This window comes from Euprymna scolopes, chromosome 41, assembly GCF_053919585.1.
Source record: "Euprymna scolopes isolate OS-2025 chromosome 41, ASM5391958v1, whole genome shotgun sequence".
Classification (NCBI taxonomy): domain Eukaryota; kingdom Metazoa; phylum Mollusca; class Cephalopoda; order Sepiida; family Sepiolidae; genus Euprymna; species Euprymna scolopes.
The window spans coordinates 60,343,729-60,364,364 of NC_136522.1; the positions used below are offsets into that span (position 1 = coordinate 60,343,729).

The 20,636-nt window shown below is 33.5% G+C and overlaps 1 protein-coding gene across 4 annotated transcripts in view; it reads right to left on the reverse strand.

Moving 5' to 3' along the window:
• Positions 1-459: 459 nt before the first annotated feature.
• Positions 460-20,636, reverse strand: part of LOC145266528 (uncharacterized) — a 91,629-nt gene continuing 71,452 nt past the window's right edge. For 2 of the 4 annotated variants that reach the window (XM_080122288.1, XM_080122287.1), the window contains exon 10: positions 460-852. In XM_080122288.1, coding sequence (XP_079978414.1) covers positions 847-852 — 6 coding nt within the window. In that variant the 3' untranslated portion in view covers positions 460-846. Of the gene's footprint in view, positions 853-4,038; positions 5,549-20,636 lie in introns of those variants that run through there. The other 2 variants (XM_080122286.1, XM_080122285.1) reach the window with 1 other exon arrangement.

Consider the following 20,636-nt stretch of genomic DNA (forward strand, 5'->3'; position numbering starts at 1 on the left):
AAATTTTATTATCTCCCTTGGTTGGTGTAAAATGAAATATTTCCCTGTAAAAACTCTTTTTTATCAATAAGGGAGAAAGCATTTTTAAAAATCAGATTTTTTTCTATTTTCGATGCTTATCAAATGAATTTCTGTACAAAACATATCTAAGAACACTGCCAGACATATAAATTACCTTTGTGTGAAATTAGCAAAAGATAAGCTCAGCCGTTTTGGTATTTATAAGGAAGGAAGGAACTCACAGACACGCAAAGTGACCTTTAGTAGTACTAGAGATTGTTTGGAAAGTTAGAAATGTTACTAAATATGTTTAAAATTTTTTTTTTTTTTTTTTTTTTAAATGTCTGTGAAAGGTGATAACATATGTAAAAAAACACAAAATGCCTGTTCATACATTAATAATAATGATAATACTCTGGACCTTTCATAGACTGAACAAAAAAGTAATACTGCTGCTGCTGATGATGATGATAATAGTTTAATAATAAATTTGGTTGTTATATGGAAGATCACATGGAGGGAAAAAATGTTGATGACAAGGAGGAGGGGGGATCAATAACACACAAGGAAACAAAAATAAACGTAATCCCTTGTAATTAACGGGCGAGGGGAGGAATCTTTGGTGGTGAGGAGTTGAGCACCGCATCAATGGACCTTCCGTCATTTCGGGTTCGGAGGAGCGCTAACGCGGAACATGCTGATAACAGTGTAGCTAACTTTGCTGACTGCCGAGTGGATCCGATTGCTCACCGCATGAAAAAGATTGAGGTGGGATTGTCCGAGAGAAAATAAGGGGATCCACGGATTCGGAACATTATAAATAAGTAAAAACAGCTCCAGACGCTTTCATTTCTGAAAAGAAATTTAAAAAAAAAAAAAAACATAATATTAGCGTGATTTTACATGGTGGTGTAGCATTTTTTTTTTTTGTTTTTTTTTTTTTTACAAAAAGGTTACATGTCAAGGCCTAGATAACACTCAAGGATAAGGGTTAATATGTGTATTGTAGTCATTGGGGCAGTTGCAAAATAATCATTTGTAGTGGAAATTTGTTATAATTAAATTATTTACGAAGACAGTTCAATAGAATCTTGTTTAAGTTGGACTTGAAGTAAATATTGTAGTCAGCTGGAAAGCAGACCAGCAGAACAGAGTTCCAAAGGCGGGTAGTTCTAGGAAAGAAGCCTTGTTCATGGAATTCCCATTTAGGTTTAAACAACGATAGAGTGCGGGAATTTATTGATTGTGATTTTGGCTAGATGAATGTTTTTTTTGTGAAAGATTGGTGAAAGGGGGAATCATAGATTGGAGCTCAGTCAAACACTTGCCACGAAAATAGCCATAGAGCGGAGACAGGCTCGCAACGTCTCTTGTGTGGGGAAAAAGGCTGCAGAAAAGTGAAAAGTGCATCACCTACTAGATTACAAAGTCTGTTTTAAAGTCAAGAGTACTCAGATGTGACAACAGTACCCCATCCTAGGATGTAATTGCATCAGCAGCAAGATATCGACTGGCACGGTAGAATGATCCAACTATTTTTCAAGCCACCTTGGCAACAGATTTGATGCATGTGCTTCATTTCAGATCAGGAGTGAAAGCCAAACCAAGAAGTTTGTCTAAACATTGAGTGTCCTTAAAACAAGAGCCGTTCAGGCACTTAATGAAGGAGATGACACTGTGGGAAGGGGGTTATCAAGAAAATTTTAGGGGAGGGTGCTAATACTTGGGGAGAACTTCATTGAGATGCTACTTTATGGTGAGGACGAAATATAAACAAAGAAATATTTATAGCATAGACCTATATAACATACGCATCAAGTGCGCTTGAAACCAAATCACAACGTAATATTAGGAAAATAAACAAATATTTTATTTGTTTGAAATTTATCACAAATATATTTCAGAGGTATACTCCATCTTCATTGTATTGTTTTTTTTTTGTTTTTTTTTCCTTTTCTTCTTTCTTGCCATGTTGTAAATTTGGAGAAAGAAGTCTGTATAGAGCCGCGCTTTGTATCTGGCGGTTGTATCTTGAAATGTTCGAACTGTGCGTAGGTAACGCGAGAATAATGTAAAGAATGACAGTTCAAGAGAAACGTTTTAATTAATATTTTTGACGATAGTGTCATGTAAAACGACGTCAGTTTCTGGTCAATCACTTGACCAGTTTAGGCGTAGATTCTTTTGTCAGTCAGCTTTGTAACCCTTTCCTTCCCTATTGGGTTCTTGAAGGATTTACTTCCTGGCTAACTTGTTTAGAGTCCCTGGGATTGAACCCTAACCCAAGGTCTCTTTGGGAATACTAGGCATTACATGTAAGAGGATGTCACTACTTCCCTGCATGCAACAACTGCAAAAATCTAACGTCAAAGTATACTGGGGTCTGCTTGTGAATTTGATATTCCCATGAGACTTTCTCCTCCAGAAGAAACCAACCTCCTTTCCTTTGTAGAGAAAAAGAAGCAGGTTTTGTTTTTTTGTAAAGTTAGTTTGAGCAGATCTTCTACTCTCTCGAGTATATGTGTCACTATATATATATATATATATATATATATATGTGTGTGTGTGTGTGTGTGTGTGTGTGTGTGCACGTATATATATATTTAGGTGGGATAGTACTTATAGAATATTACTGCCTATAATATTTTGTAAGAGTTATAATCATAGGTTTCAATACTAGTTGATTGTTAGATAATTTTATTCTGAAGTATATATATATATATATTTAGTAATGTGATTGATAATTTAAAAATCAAATTATAATTAAATTAAAAATCCGTTTCATAAGAAGGAACAACAAAATCAATAATTTGTACGATCGTTTCGGAAAACAATGTTTTTATTGTGGTAGACATCAAGTTACGGACAATAATTTTTACATATAGTGTTTTTTTAACAAAGTTTCCTCATCAGCAAAAGTATTGGGAAGGGTTTTTATTAAATGTAAAAGACACCATAAATAAACCTAGCATTAAAAGTAAGGCAGATGTATCTTTTAATTTTTCGCCTTTTGAAATCAGGAACTAAGGTCAAAGCACTCATATAGATGCTTGTTATAGCTTTTCAGAAGTATATGTATGTATGTGTGTATATATATATATATATATATATATATATATATATATATAAGTAGTACTAGATCAGCATTCTTAGTTAATTAAAAAAAAGCTTCTGGTGCTGCATGTGAAATGACATCACAAAAAATAGTGAAGAAATGATGAATCTGAGAAGTGTGAAGTGCCAACGTTGCCTTCACATTTTCGCCAAGTTTCAGAAAAATCTAATGGATGGGGCAAAAGTTATGGGATTAAAAGTGTCATTTTTTGCAATTTTGGGGCATTTGTTACCCCATTTTAACTCCTGGGAACACAGAATCCTAGTGAAAATGGACAAATGGTGCAGTTTCATGCCTTACGACATGTATATTTGAATTCAGCACCATGGAAAACCACTATATAGACATACATATCAAGTTTTTGAGTAATATGAAAAAAAGAGCTCCAAAAAGGCATGTTTTTTTTAGCCCTAAACGTCCCAGACGGATGCGAACCAGAATTTTGCCAGGGTCACCCATACTAAATTTATATTAAGAACAATGGCCTCCACATTTTCGCCAAGTTTCAGGAAAATCTTGGGATGGATCAAACACTATGGGGCAAAAACTGTCATTTTTGGCCATTTTGGGGCATTTCTGACCTCTTGAGCCCCTAGCAACACCGAATCCCAGTATAAATGGACAAATGGTGCGGTTTCAGGCCTTAACACATGTATATTTGAGTTGACCACCGTGAAAAACCACTATATAGTCAAACATATCAAGTTTTTGTTGAGAAATATGAAAAAATAGCCACAAAAAGGGGTGTTATTAGCACTAAAAGTTCTGGGGACACGAACCAGAATTTTGCCAGGGTCACCCATATTGGATTTATATTAAGAATAATGGGCTTCACATTTTGGCCAAGTTTCAGAAAAACTAATGGATGGATCAAAAGTTATGGGGCAAAACGTGTAATTTTTGCCTGTTTTGGAGCATTTTTTTTTTTTTTTTACCTCTTTTGAGCCCCTAGGGACACAACGGGAATTTTTGCAAAAATAGTTTTTTTTTTTTTTGTTACTGTGCACATCTATTGAATAAAATACAATTTGTGGCAAAATTTCAGCAAAAACTAATGAACAGTTATCTGGCAATCGTCCGGATGCACAGATAGACACAGATGTCACTGAAAACATAGGTCCCTCTCCGATAAATCAGGGGATCAAAAAATAAAAAAAACCTTTAACTCACCGAATCAATAAGGAAAAGATATATATTAGGTTGAAAAAGAAGTGCTTGTGGAATTTTTAATTTTGATTTTAAATGATGTATTTCAAAATAAATTTTCGTTATAATACCTTGACTTTATACATCATTTTAAAGAGCGTTTTTCGCTCTTTCTAATCGTTTAAATTACAGAATGTTGAATACAAGATGAAAAAAAAACAACTTCCTTATTTCAATTCAAGCTAGGCCGAAAAGCTGCTGAAACAGCTTGCGGTATCAACAAAGCATTTCGCCCAGGAAACGCTACTGAGCGCACAGCACAATGGTGGTTTAAGAAATTTCGTGGTGGTGATGAGAGTCTTGAAGATGATGAGTATAGATGATGAGTATAGTGGTCGGCCATCGGATGCTGACAACGATTAAGAGCCTTAGTTGAAGCCAATCCATGTACAACTGTTTGAGAACTTGCTTCTGAATTAGACGTAATGTATACAATGATTTCCAATCATTTGAGAGAGATTGGAAAGACAAAAAAACTTGATAATTGGGTGCCTTATAAATTGAATGACAACCAAAAGAAACGCTGTTATGAAGTGTCATCATCCCTTCTTTTATGCAATAACCCGTTTCTCGACAAAGTTGTGACTTGTGATGAAAAGTGAGTTCTTTACGACAACCGGCGACACTCAGCTCAGTGGTTACGACGAAGCTCCATGACGCTTATTCACGCCAGAGTTGTACCGAAAGAAAGTCATGCTGACTGTTTGGTGGTCTGCGACTGGTCTCATCCATTAGTTTTTTTTAATGTAGGCGAAACCATAGCAGAAAGTACTGTCAACAAATGGATGAAATGCATCAGAAACTTCGACTAAACCTAGCATTAGTCAACAGAAAAGGCCCAATTCTCCTCCACAACTATGTCCGACCACATGTTGCTAAATTGACCCTGCAGAAGTTGAACGAATTGAGCCACGAAATTGCCTCATCCGCCATACTCTCCAGACCTCTCATCTACTGGCTACCACTTTTTCAAGCATCTCAACAACTTTCTGCATGTTTGTCAAAAATAGTTCTAGTAGATCTTTTCATCATTTTTCATCATCTTGAGTTGAAAGCCATGTTTAGTTTCAGAACAGTTTCCGATGATTAGTTGTTCTATACACGTCCTGGAGGTGACTGGTTCTCAGTAGACAGTTCTTTTGTTCAGGTTGCTGACTTTATAATTTTTGTAGCCACAGAGCAAAAGATTCTTCCCATGTTGGTATGAAGAAAACATATGCAAGGTTGCTAAAAAAAAAAAAAGAGGTATAATTTTTATCGAGCAATTCTGGTTTCTGATTGGTTGGTAACAGAACATGAATTAATTTGATTCATCAGTTCCTAGCAGTAAAGGTTTAATATTTATGGAGCAATTCTGGCTTCTGGTTGGTTAATAGCAGAACATGAATTTGATTTGTCAGTTCCTAGCAGTATTGTTTATAAATGATGGGATGTGTCTCCTAGCGGCTTCGGCTGCAGGGAGACAGGGTAGTACACGTCAAGGATTCGTCACTTGACACTCAGCCAAACAGGTGAGGGGCCGTGAACCGGCCCATCACCTGTTGGACTGAGGTACACCGCCTGGGTAATACCTAGGAGGTCCACCCTCCCAGTCCTTGCCACCGGGCTTTCCGGTGGGGCAAGTTTATTGCTTGCTGCCTGAGGCGCCCCGACCGGGGAATGCTGACGGGGTTACTAAGGCAATTTTTAAAATTGCAGGAGTGCCCCTCCTTTAGGGGAGTCTGCGGGGTTCCCACTTTCCAGGCCTTGTGCCAAATATTGCCGATGTGGGTGGCAATTAAATAACTACCTCATTAGTAGTCAAATAAATTATTGCAATATTTTGACATGACACATAAAAACGTAATCATGTTTTGATCTAAAATACATCTTTTGAAAACTGCACAAGACACCAAAATAATTACTTGTTTTAGACTGAAGTTTCAATTGTTTTTGGAAGGAAATATAGTTACGCTGTGGCAGAGACCAAGACTATAAGGATTGACATTGATGGTGTTGACGCCATGTACCTAAATCATACCTTACCTGTTATCCAACTATCAATGATGGATGGATTGCTTACCTGTCATCGAGTTAGACTGAAAAGTAAACACTGAGTCAAGAAAGAGGGTTATTCATACCTAATTAACACAAGTAAAGGTTGGAAAACTTTTCTAATAGTGAAGAATTTTCCAACACTCAGAATAGAAAATAGAATGGAATCAGATGAAGACAAGAGTTGGATAAGCAAACACAACAAATAGGCTTCCTCTCTCTCATTTTTTTTTTTTGTTTTTTTTTTTACAAGATAGTCACCACTTATCAAGGCCCGGAGGCCATTCGGGGATAAGGGTTATTGCGTGTACAGTACGTTAGTATTGGAGATTTGATAGAGTGTCTTACTTAAGGGGGTGGTTCATCAGGAATTTGTTTATGTTTGACTTGAAGACATCCAGGTTGTAGTCAGGTGGGAAACAGGCAAACAGAACAGAGTTCCACAGGAGTGTACTTCTAAGAAAAAAGCTTTGTTCATGGAATCTACGTTTTGGTTTTGGCACAGATAAAGAGTGGGGAAAATTTTTGACAGTGGTTTCAGCTAGACGGGTATTTATTGTGAAAGATTAGCGAGGGGGCACTAGAGATTGGAGCTCAGATGAGCACTTGCCATGGAAGTAACGATAAAACAAAGACAGGCTCGCAACCTCTCTCCCACAGGAGAGAGGTTGCAGGGAAGAGAAAAGGGCATCCCCACTAAGCCACGAAGCCTATTTTGTACTCTGTCAAAGCAGGATAGGTATACATACATACACATACACACACTAGCAAGGATACCTAGTGTTGTCCACGAGTGAATAAAGATCAACAAATGTTTAATCCACCCATATTACTGTAATGCAAATCGGTAAAGTCATCCATTGTTCAATCCTCTTTGTAGTTACTTAATCCACAATATTGTAGTCTACATTGCACTGTAGAGAACCTACCATTAATTTTATAAAATTATTTTTATGTTCATATTTAATGGCTAGAATTAAAGTTTAAAACGAAAAAATAAAGTATCATGCTTCAATTGGGTTCTAAACAGAAGCATTCATTTTGAACAGTTCGCTGTCATATCAAAAAACCTACTGTTGATTTTATATACTGGGCCTTTCGGCTTGTGTGGTAATAAAACTTCTCAAATGTACTTGTGATGCTAGGCCGTGTAAGGTGTTAACTCTGGTCAAAATCGCCTGCTGCTCCTTTCAGATTATTTTGATTATCGATACTTATTGAAGACATTCCAATACAAAACCTATCTAAGAACACTGCCAGGCACATAAAGTACCCTTGTGTGAAATTTCATAAAAATCGGACCAGTCGTTTTTGAGTCCATAGGGAACTCACATACAAATAGTAGAGATAGAGATAAATATAGATATATATACACTTTTATTTAAATTCAAACGAACAATATTTTAACGTCGCTACATGATCATGTTTCGGTCCAATTAGTTATAAATAACTAAACAATCTCATCAGGTGACAAAAAAAAGTTCCTTTTAAATAAAGATAAAACTTTAGGTACTTGTGCAGTTTAGTCAAGACATTAAAAAATGAAAATATTGAAAAAAAAAAAAAAAGATTATATTGTACGTATCTGTTTTGGACTGAAGATCTCCGAAAAAAAAATTTCATTAAATTTGATCGAGTAGTTTTTATTTTACAGCAGAAAAACACGTTTTTATGAGAGCGCATTGAAGTCAGCCATTACGAAATTTGTTGAACACGCCAAAGGGAGATAACTCCAGTTAAAGTGCCGACACTCCCTCCCCATCTTTATTACTAACTTTTCTTCCTAAAAATCGAACGTTTTACTCGGTATCATAAATTGTTTTTTCGCTGTAAAATAAAAACTACTTGATGAAATTAAGTGAATTTTTTTTTTCAGAGAACTTCAAACTATAACGAGTACGAACAATATAACTTTTTTTCAATATTTTCATTTTTTTAATGTCTTGACTAAACTGTATAAGCGCCAAACTTTGTTATTTTCATTGGTTATTATCTTTTAATATTCTTAATCTGTAATATATATATATATATATATATATACTCGGGTTTTTTTTTATATTCAAAAGTAATGGACTAATGAATTCAACGAGGTTGTTAGATAGTGCTCAATAAAAAGAGCTGATAATACTTGTTTATTGTTATATAAACATGCTCACATCCTGCTGCTACAAATAGCCACTTGTTTTCAATCAAACATTATTCATTGAACTTTTGAATAGTCAAGTCGCTGCCTGATGATATCTGTTGTTTGATTGAAACAAGTGGCTATTTGTAGCAGCAGGATGTGAGCATGTTTATATAACAATAAACAAGTATATATATATATATATATATATATATATATATATATTGGTATATTTAGGCAGCATTTTTTCATTCAAGCAAATATTATTAAATGCAACGGAGACAAAATATTAATAAAAGTTCCATAGTTGTTGCTGTCACCTAATGCCGTTTACTGTATATTTTAGTTTCCATTTTTAATTCTCATTTTCGCTCCTTCACACTTTTATTTCAACAATATTACTTGGAATCATCAAACACCAAAATATTTTCATGGAATTTTCAAACATCAAACTACAGCAAAATTCTTCCTAGGATTATTCACCAAAATATTTTTCTGTTAAAATTATATACACACACACACACACACACACACACACACACACACACACACACACACATCCATATGTCTGTAAGTTAAGGTAGAGAGGGTCTGTTTGTTTGCTTAAAATGGATCATATATTATTTTTTTTTTATACATCTATACACATATAAAGTTGACCCCTTAGCATCTACTTTTACCGGCTAAAAACCAAATCGAATTTGTTCCACAGGTTCAAATCTGCTATATATCAAATTTCAAGTCTGTAAACCAAAAATTAACTGAACTTTGATAGAGACCATTCCAGATACACACACACACAGACAAGATCACTTATATACACACGTGTGCATGTGCTAAAATTTTTTCAAACTAAATACTACGCAATTATGCAGAATGTTGAAACTATGCATAAATAGAATTAAACATTGGCTCATTCTTTTGTTTTAATACTATGGAACTGGCTAGTGTATTTTTTTTCTGGCTTTTGTGGGCTGTTTCAGTGGCAGGCTTGTTTGGGTCTTCTACGTCATTTGTGAGATAGTCCTTTCCAAAATAAGTGGCAAGTTGTGTTATGGATGTTGTACTGCTTGCTCGGTTCTTATGATGATCTTTAATTTTCATCAGGTTTGGGTTAGAGAAACGTTTCATGTACTGCCCTATGCTGACAATTGTATCTCTATGCTGATGGTTAACTTCCGAGAGTCCCATACCTCCTCCTCGCCTGGGTAGGTATAACTGAGGCATGCATTGGTTTCGATAAATTACTCTATTCAAGGTTAACATTTTCCTTGTCTTCGTGTCGAGCCAATTTATATCTTTTTGAGGCCAGTCAATAATGCCAAAACCATATGTTAGCACTAGCATAGCAAGTTGGTTAATAGCCGTAATTTTATTTTTTGGTGATTTGAGTATATATATATATATATATATATATCTATAATATAAAGCTGAATGTCTGTGTGTGTATGTGTGTGTGTGTCTGGTCACGAATAGGCTCCTATATGGTTGACTATTTTAAAAAACTGATTACATATAATGATAGAAGATATATCTAGACACAGGAATGGGTATGTTTGATCTGGCAGAATAGTGGTTCATTAAAATTGTGGGGTCTGCGTTCACTCCTGGTCCACAAAGTATGGAAATAAAAAGTTTAAAAATTTAAAAAAAAAAAAAAAACGTTTACAAGTGTTTCTGATATAGATGTACATAAGAATACTTTGATAAGTATGTTTTAACTTAAATAGGGATGGTATAATAAAATTGTGGGGTCTGCGTTCGCGCCTGGCCTCCATAGAATGGAAATAGGCACAAACTTTAATAAAGACTTTTCATATCTCTCTGTGTAAGTATACTTTGATAATTATGTTTCAGTTTGAAGAAATATGGTATAATAAAATTATGGGGTGTTCGTTCGCACATGACCTCCATAGAATTAAAATATGTCACAAAATTTAACAAGGTTTTTTAATATAGATCCACAGAATATTGTGATAAGTATTTCAGTGTGAACAGGTATGGTATAATAAATTATGGGGTGTATCTATTTTATTTTTACTTTCATCATATTTTGCTTTGGTTTTGATACGCCCAAATTCAACCCAAATTTACAACCCTTCCTTTTCATAACCTATCATACTTTCCTAAATCAGAGTCCATTTTCTGTAGGCTGTTTTTGAACTCAGTTAACGACGGGTACTTTTGCTAGTATATATATAGGTATATTTAGGCAGTATTTTTTCATTCAAGCAAATATTATTAAATGCAACGGAGACAAAATATTAATAAAAGTCTCATAGTTGTTGCTGTCACCTAACGCCGTTTACTGTATATTTTAGTTTTCACTTTTAATTCTCATTTTCGCTCCTTCACACTTTCATTTCAACACCTGAAGATGATCCGTCGACGAATCGAAAGCGCTCGTGACAACAACTATGGAATTTTTTAATATTTTTGATTTTGATATAAAAAAGATTATACGGAAAATCTAAAAATTAAAAAAAAGAATCATAAAGCAAAGTGTCTCCATTGCATTTCTAAAAGCCCTCCAACACTTGTCAATATATAAACTTAATTTTTGAGATATGGATTGGTTATTCGTATTATTTAGATTCTTCGGACTACTGTTCTCATCTTGAGTGTCATTTTCACAACATTTCTGGAGGGAAAAACAAAATCATCTACAATTATGGGACAAAGTAAAAATTATGGTACTTGTACAGTTTAGTCAAGACATTAAAAAATGAAAATATCGGAAAAAGTTTAAATTGTATGTATCCGTTATGAAACAAAGTTCTCCAAAAAAAAATTTCACTTAATTTCATCAAGTAGTTTTTTTTTGTTTTTTTTTTTTCAGCGGAAAAACACGTTTTTATGAGAGTGGCCATCTTGGATTTTAAAAAAAAATGGTTTGAATTTTAGAAATGCTAAAGGGAGATAACTCCAGTTAAAGCGCTGACACCCCTTCCCATGTTTAATACTAGCTTTTCTTCCTAAAAATCGAACATTTTGCTCGGTATCATAAATTGTTTTTTCACTGTGAAAAAAAATAAATAAATAAAAAAAAAAACTACTTGATGAAATTTTTTTTCCGGAGAACTTCGTTCCATAACGGATACGTACAATTTAAACTTTTTTCAATATTTTAATTTTTTAATGTCTTGACTAAACTGTACAAGTACCAAAATTATAGATGAAGAAGAACAGCAGAGAGTAAGACTCAAAAAAGCAGTTGTGCAACGATAAATTACTAAGTAAACCTAACACAGAATTTAACACGATATGGGAACCATTAATTATAAATATTACATGATATATACAGTAATAAGTAAACAACAAAATATATATAAATATTTATTTATTTATTTATTTATTTCAGGTAGAAAAATATCTAAAAATTAAGAATAATTGAATGTCAACAAGAGTCGTTGATAGTGCTCAATCAAAGAGAGCAAATTATAGTTTTTATTCTTTATGTAAATACAGTCATATCTTGCAACGATGTGCAAACCGGTTCAATCATATTTGATTATATCAGTCAAGAACAATTAAAAATACAAAAATTAAAAAGGTTACAGACCTTTTTAAATTTTGAGGAGAGAAAAAAAGCCAAGACTGGCAATAACCAAAAATTAAAGTTTTTGAATAAAAAAAAAATATATATATATATATATATATATATATATATATATATATGTGTGTGTGTGTGTGTGTGTGTGTGTGTAAACAAAAAATTTGAAAAAACCTTTAAGTGTTGAATGTAATGATAAAATCTTTTTTTTTTTTTTTTGCCAATATTTCGCAAATAAATAGCTTCATCAGGGTAGAAAGTTCGATCCGTGAAATTTTTTTCTCTTTTCTTCATTTTGGTGTTATGGTGAAGGTAATGCCTCGGAGTAAAAGAGAAGTGGTAGGTTTAAGGTTCCTAAAATTTGTATGCAAGGACCCATGGTGCAGTAAAAAAAATCAATTTTAAAAGTGATTTTGCTTGTGAAGGTTAAAGGTTCAATCCTCAGTGTGGACGACCGATAAATACAATTGCAAATTACTTAGGACCTCTATCCAGTCATGGCTGACTGGATGAGAGCATGCTACCCCCATGAAGTAAATAACGGATTCTGTTCAAAATTCTGTCTAGATTCCCAAGTTTGGCAGAAACATTCTCAAGTTGAAGAAAATTGGAGATTACATCAATTGAAACGTGAAAATGACACTCAAGATGAGAGAACAGTAGACCGAAGAATCCAAATAATACGACTATAGAGACTTGCTCAGTTTCTAAGATTTAATCGGAGAGAAAGTTTATTCATTTACGAGAGGCTGCATAACTAATTTGATTATTTATTTAATTAATTTAAGTTTGAATAATCCGGATAATACGAATATGACGTATGGGTGATACTAAGAATACAATTGTGACTTACTTGAGATCCGATCATGGCTGACAGAATAGGAACATGCTACCCCATGTTGGAAATTCTGTGCAGATTCCCAAGCTCGACAGAGATTCCTGAGGTGAACAAGACACCCTTGATCAGAGGTTGCATCGGTCGAAACATTGTGTAAATGATGAGAACAGTAGTCTGAATAATTCAAATAATGTGAATTATAAATTCTCATCTCAAAAATTCAAAACCACAATTGACAATTATTATTATTTTATTAATTTTATTTATTGCAGACCAATATCCTTATCTTTTTCTTTGCTGTTTCATGACGTATTGGCCAACTATTGCTCTGGCCTTCGTCAGGTGGTAACCGCGACGGATAGGAACTCTGAATCTCTTGACTGCATCCATTGCAATTACTGCCTTCCATAGTTCTCGTCGTCTCACCACATTTTGGTCAAGTAAGCTTTGGGCAGGATTGAAACCGCTATCTTCAGACAATTCTCACCTGGAACCGTACCGAATGGTACATATAATTGGAATTCATTATTGAGATGAGTATTGTTTTATTAATTTTGTTTTATTGCAGACTATTATCCTCATCTTTTTCTTATGGACCCGATCACAGAAGATAATAAATAAACATGAATTTATAAGACCAAAAAGTTCAACCTTGATCGCCCTTCAGGGCCCGTGGCGCAGTTGATAGAGACATTAAATCTCTATGGTTCCAGGTGAGAACTGAAGATAGTGGTTTCAATCCTACCCAAAGTCAGCCAGAGGGTTACTTAGCCAAAACGTGGTGAGACGACAGCAACTACGGAAGGCAGTGATTGCAGTGGATGCAGTCAGGAGATTCGGAGTTCCTATCACGTCATGGTTACCACCCCTGACGAAGGCCAGAGGAATAGTTGGCCAAAACATGGTGAAAAACAACAACTAATAAAGATGAGAATAATAGTCCGAAATAAAAAAAAATTAATATATATAATGCTCATCTCAAAAATGAATTCCAATTAAGGAATAATATATATGCATGTCTCTCTCTCTATCTCCTTATGTCTCTGTCTCTCTCTATATATATCCTTATGCCTCCCTCTCTCTCTCTCTCTCTCTCTCCTTATGTCTCTCTCTCTCTCTATATATATATATATCCTTATGTCTCTCTCTCTATCTCCTTATGTCTCTCTCTCTCTATCTATCTCCTTATGTCTCTCTCTCTCTCTATATATATAGGCTAGAGGAATAGTTGGCGAAACGTCGTGAAAAACAACAACCAATAAAGATGAAAACAACAACTAATAAAGATGAGAATAATAGTCCGAAATAAAAAAAAATTAATATATATAATGCTCATCTCAAAAATGAATTCCAATTAAGGAATAATATATATGCATGTCTCTCTCTCTCTCTCCCTCTCTATTTGTTTTTTTTTTTTCATTTTTCTTAAACTTTTTCTTCTAGGGGATGGGACATCCAACCAGATGTCTGACATTTACCCCTATTTTAGTGAGTCCAACCAAGAGATCTTTTCAGGATTATAGCCGTCCCTTTCAGTGCAATCGTTTGTATTTCACTTGCACTTAGTTCACCGGGTATGCTTGCTATGTACTTTTTAAAGTTCTTTTTCATAAGCCCAGTTACTCCTATGATGACTGGTATAATTGAAACGTCTTTTAATTTCCAATTTCGTTTCATATCATACATAAGTCCTTGATACTTTGTTATCTTTTCCCTCTCAACTCTGTTAAGCCCTGTATCATTGGGTACACTGACCTCTATTACGGTCGCTTTTTTGTTTGCTCTGTCCCAAATCACTATATCTGGTTTAACAGCTGCGTTTTCAAGATATGTAGCAGTAGGGATTATGTAGTCATAGTGAATAGTGTAGTTGTCATTCCCAACTGTTTGTTCGGGTATATGTTCCCAGGAGTATGTTTCTCTCTCTCCTTATGTCTCCTTATATATATATATATATATATATATATAGAGAGAGAGAGAGATAGTGAGATAGCGAAAGAAAGGTAGATATATAAAGATATTTTTTAAAGTCCTCCAAGCATTGTTTTGAGTTTAAAATAAAATAACTTTAATATATATGTACTAAATGACAACGGAACATTATGTAAAATAAAACGATATTTATTTGTTTTAAATAAATATTTCGACCATCCATTTCTAGCTGGCCGAAACGTCGTGAAACAACCAAGAAAAAGATGAGGGTAATGGTCCGCAATAAATAAAATTAATAAAACAATAATCATTGTCAATAATGAATTCCAACTAAATAATTATTATTGTGTTTGCTATCCGAAAACAATGTTTTTATTTCTCATCAAATGGAGACATGAAACTATAATAAAAATACAATTTAAAAAAAAAAAAAAAAAAAAAAGAATTAAAAAAAACTGCTCATTATTAAATTATTAGGAATGCATTCAGATTTTTCTAATCAGGACTGACCAATCAGCACGTTTCGGTCAGAGAAAAGAATGAAAAAAAGACAACAAACAAAATAAAGAAAATACTAGCGATAACTACTACTAATAATATTCAACTTTATCTAGAAAAAAAACAAATAATAACTAAATAAAAGATATTCAGGGCTACTAAAAGAAAAAACAACATATATGACACCAAGAGAAACAGATTGAGATATATATATATATATATATATATATATTAGTGACGGGACGATTCCAATATTTTTCCGGATCCCGATACAATTACCGATTTTGTACTAATTTCCCGATTCTGATACACTTATCAATTCCGATTCTTTATAAATCTTTACATATTTTACTATGAAATGGTTATTTTGTCCCAATTACACTAGTATAAAGACATCTTAAACGCACACAAATGCATGCCAATCTTTCACATCTGGCTTAAACTACTGTCAATAATTTTCCCCACTCTTTATCTGTGCCTAAATCAAAACGTAGATTCCATGAATAAAGCTTCTTTCTCACAAGTGCACGACTATGGAACTCTCTTCCGTTTGCATGTTTCCCACCTGACTACAACTTGGATGTCTTCAAGTCCAACATAAACAAATTCCTGACAAACCGCCCTCTTAAGTAAGACACTATCAAATCTCCAATACTAATGATTACTACAATACTATCTCATTGATTACTGTACACGCAATAACTCTTATCCCTGAGTGGCCTTCGGGCCTTGATAAGTGGTGACCTCCATGTAAAAAAAAAAAAACATTTTCTCAACCGTAAAAATACATTTGTGAGGGTGGGTGGGGGTGATCTATAGATTTTAGTCTAACTGGAAGTTTAAATCAATAAATATTTATTTTATTACTGGTAACAGCGAAAGACATTTTTGAAAACAAAATCAAATGAAAAATATAATTAAAGGAATCGTTTGGGGCATCGGAAAATGGAGACAAATTTTTCCATTCCGATTAATCATCCCAATACTTTTGCTGTCATTTTTATTAGCAATATTAAACAACTTCAAAATGCTAATAATCTATTTTTCACTACCTTAGCATTTTTAAAGAGCTATTGTTATTCATATATATATATATATATATATATATATATATATGTATGCAATTCCGCTGTTCAATCTCGAAAGACATAGGATGCCCCTTGTAGGGGCAGCTGCACATGTAATTGTGAAGCAAGGGTTGCACAATCACCAACCACACCTCTCCTGAATCGGCACTGCTTGAGTCCAGTGGCAAGGAAAAGTCCAAGACACCTGGAAACTATGCCGAGATAAGAGGAGAGGACATACAGCACCTGGAAGTCCCAAATGGTCACCCATCTGGTACTGACCAGATTTGACATAGCTTAACTTCGGTGATCCAACAGGAACCGGTGTGTCAACATGATTATGCCAAATATATATATATGTGAATGTGTCAACCCTTATTTTTTTTTAAAGGATGTATCTATTCATTTATCATATATATATATATATATGGTGCTATAAAATAATAGCTCCTTGTGTGGTGAATCCAATGTCTTTTGGGAGGGTCCCCCCCCCCCAGAAGGGTGTTTATATACTCATAAAATTATTAAAAATTATTTTCATTTTTATGATTTTATAAACATTAAAAGATTTCTTTTTACCAACATTTCCCCCCCCCTCACCATATTTTTATTCCAAGAAAAAAAAAAACTCTCCAGCTGTTTTTTTTTTTCCTGAGGAACACATTTGTCTCTAATGAGTTGTTTCATTAATTTCTGCTATTCAGCAAAACATGTGTAAGGCATACTACATTCACATATGAATAAAATACTATGAGTGTGAAAGAAATACATCTTCTAGTTTCAGAATGATAATTACCGATATATTATATTGAATGATTTAATCCTATCCTGAAAAAAAAAAAAAAAAAGTGCTCAATGCTTGAGATAGAGCATCAGCACAGGATGGAGTATTGTTGCCACATCTGGGCAGGAGTTGCTAGAAGCACTTGTCCTGCCTTGACAGAGTTCAAAATAGATTTCATAGCCTAGTCGGGGATGTTCTCTTCTCTTTCCTGCAACCTCTTTGCCACAGAAATGACATTGCAGGCCTTGTCTCTGCTCTATCGTTATTTTCATGGCAAGTGCTCGTCTGAGCTCCAATCTCCATTTAACCTCATTTTATAAAAAAAAAAAAAAAACATGACTGGGTTAGAGATTATAATTCAGGATATGTCATTTTTAAAACTGGTTTTAAACAGATACAACACTATGTCGACATCACCTATTTTATTCTTATCTCATCAAAAGAAAAAACAACCGTAAGAGCCAGGTAGATCCAAGGATGGACTATTGTTGCCATATTTGGGCAGGAGCTGCTAGAAACACTTGTCCTACCAGTAGAGAGTTCAAAATAGACTTCATAACCTAGTAGGGGATACCCTTTTCTTTTTCCCACAGAAGAGACATTGCGAGCCTGTCTCTGCTTTAGCGTTATTTTCATGACAAGTGCTCGTCTGAGCTCCAATCCTCTTTTGTCCTCATCTTATTCAGGATATGTCATTGTTTAGACCTGTTTTAAACAGATTTATACAACACTATGCCGACATTACCTATTCTATTCTCATCTTAAAAGAAAAAACATGTCTTGAGTTGGGTGAAATCTATTGAAAGACAATTTTATTTGCATTTATGAAGATATGACAAATCTGTTTCTGTTGGCTGAATGGATGTCAAAGAAATAGTCTCACTCTCAACGCTATAATCAAGAAGCTCTGAAGAGGCAAAGAGCGAAAGAAAGAAAAATAAGCAGGCAAAAAAAGTCGCAAGAATACTTACAAAAAAAAGTCTCAGCACAGACTGACTGAAAGCAGCCAGGACATGACGACGAATATATATATATATATATATATATATATATATATATATATATATTCTTTCAATTTTTGTTTTAATTTTGGTGAAATTTGTAGCTTTTTTTTTTGTTGCTGATTATTTGTGGTTGCTGGGTTTAACACACAAAAACTTTGTTCTGAAGACAGTTCCGTGTTTAAAAAATTTGACTTATTGTATAACTCGAAATAAACATTGCTTGAAACAGCTGTAAAGAACTATGAGATATACATACACACACACACACACACCAGGGTAAAGGTATTCAAGAGTGATAACTAATGAATTTAACAAGGTTATTAAGAGTGCTCAATAAACGAAAGCACAAGATATAATTTTATCAATATAAACAAATTTACATGGTCGCAACACTATACATGCTAATGTTTTGGACAAATGGTGCTAAGTTAAAACCAGAAGTCCTCATCAGGCGACTTAATAAATGGTTGCTTTCCACAAAAGAAACCAGTTCACAAATGAAGAAAAAACATACACATGTCTCTAAAGAACCGTGTTAGGATTAGTGTGTGTGTCTGTAATGAAATTTGTAGCATTTTAGAGCAGGAACATTGTAATTTTTTTTTTAGGCTACCTATAAAAATTTTCTTCGGAAAAGGGCCTTGTTTTATGAAGCTTTTCTACAGTTTATTGTACGATTTAAAATAAACACTGCCTTGAAATAGCTGTAAAAATTATAATACCTTTGTGTATACCTTTTATTTTGAACCCAATTTGAAAAGTTGTTTAAATCGTCAATATATGAAGTTATAAAAGTATATATGGCAATTAAGCTACACATGAATTTTCTGCATTTCTTTCTCAGGAGGAATCGTCAGGTTAATGCATGGAACTGATATTACGACGTTTTAATATATATATATATATATATATATATATATATAGGATTAAGTTTGCTAGTTAACCAATCAGATTCTTTATTATTCCCGTTCTTGTTTTCAGCAGCCAATGGTTGTTCTTTTTTCAAAGATTCAGTTAACTTGTAATTCACCTCTCTCCTTATTTGTTTTTGGAGAGGAGTGAGCCATATATTTGTTTTCAATAAATATTAACAATTTATTATATATATATATATATATATATATATATATATATATATATATAAGCTTTATTCCAATAAATATTGAGCTACTATATTTGCAAGTTAATGATTGATCATTGTCGCTAACTCTTTGTGAGTTTTCTATTAGATTTAATTTGAAAGTATATACTTTCAAATTAGATCATATAGAAAACTCCTAGTGCTTGTGTATATATTTATGTATGTATATAGTAAGTGACATTATAAAAAAAAGGAATTCTTTTATATACTAAGTGACATTATAAAAAAATTATTGTATATAGTTTAGATCAATTCCTGCGAGAATTTTCAAAGCAGGATAAAGCTCAATATCTAACATCTTTAAAGAACTTCTTTTTTAAATTTTAAAAATTACAATATAGGTATAAATAAATTACAGACCAGAGTAGTATCATATTGTGTTAAGGTCAATTTTGGAGAAAAAAAAAAAATCTTACACCTGTTTCGATAAAAAGTTCAGTGTACATGAACAAAATCCAACTTATCATACAAATGCCTCCCTCCTGCATATTCAGAGATAATTGCCAGATAAAAACTTCATAACATCAAGGCATGTAATATATATATATATATATATATATATATATATATATATATATATATATATATATCATTCAAACACAGTAGTGTTTGAATATATGGTCAAGTGTCAATTTTAGTCATTTAGAACTGCTTTAAAGCTTCACCGCTCACTCATTTTCCGAACAAATTTCAAACAATTATTACAGTTTATAGATCCACTTCTCAGTTATATTGTGAAAAAAAATTTTTGTTCAGTAAAACAAAAGTTATGATAAATTTTCTGGTGTTCAAGATCGTAGAAAACTATTACAAAGTGAGCAACGTTTTTTTATGAGTGGTTTCCATAGCAACCACGTCGCTTCAGTGATTAATGTTGCTACTCATTCACTAATGAAAGCATGAAAGGGAGATAATTGAGGGTATTTTATTGAAAGCAGACGAGTGCCGTACATTGTTATTACATATGTGTTTTTCAAACAATTATTACAGTTTCATAGATCACTGTCTCAGCTATATTGTGAAAAAAAAAAAGATTTTCAATTTTCGTTCAGTAAAACAAAAGTTATGATGAATTTACTGGTGTTCAAAATCATATACGGTGGTCAACGTTTTTTTATGACTGGTTTCCATAGCAACCACGGCGCTTCAGCGACTACTGTTGCTACCAATTCACCACTCTCGCGAAAAGAGAAGGTAACAAGTGAAACCGAGAGAATAAAAGGGAGATAATTAGGGGGGATTTTATTGAAAGCAGACGAGTGCCGTACATTGTTATTACATATGTGTATGTTATGTTTATGGGGACAAAAAAATAAGACTGAAATTAAACAAAGAACAA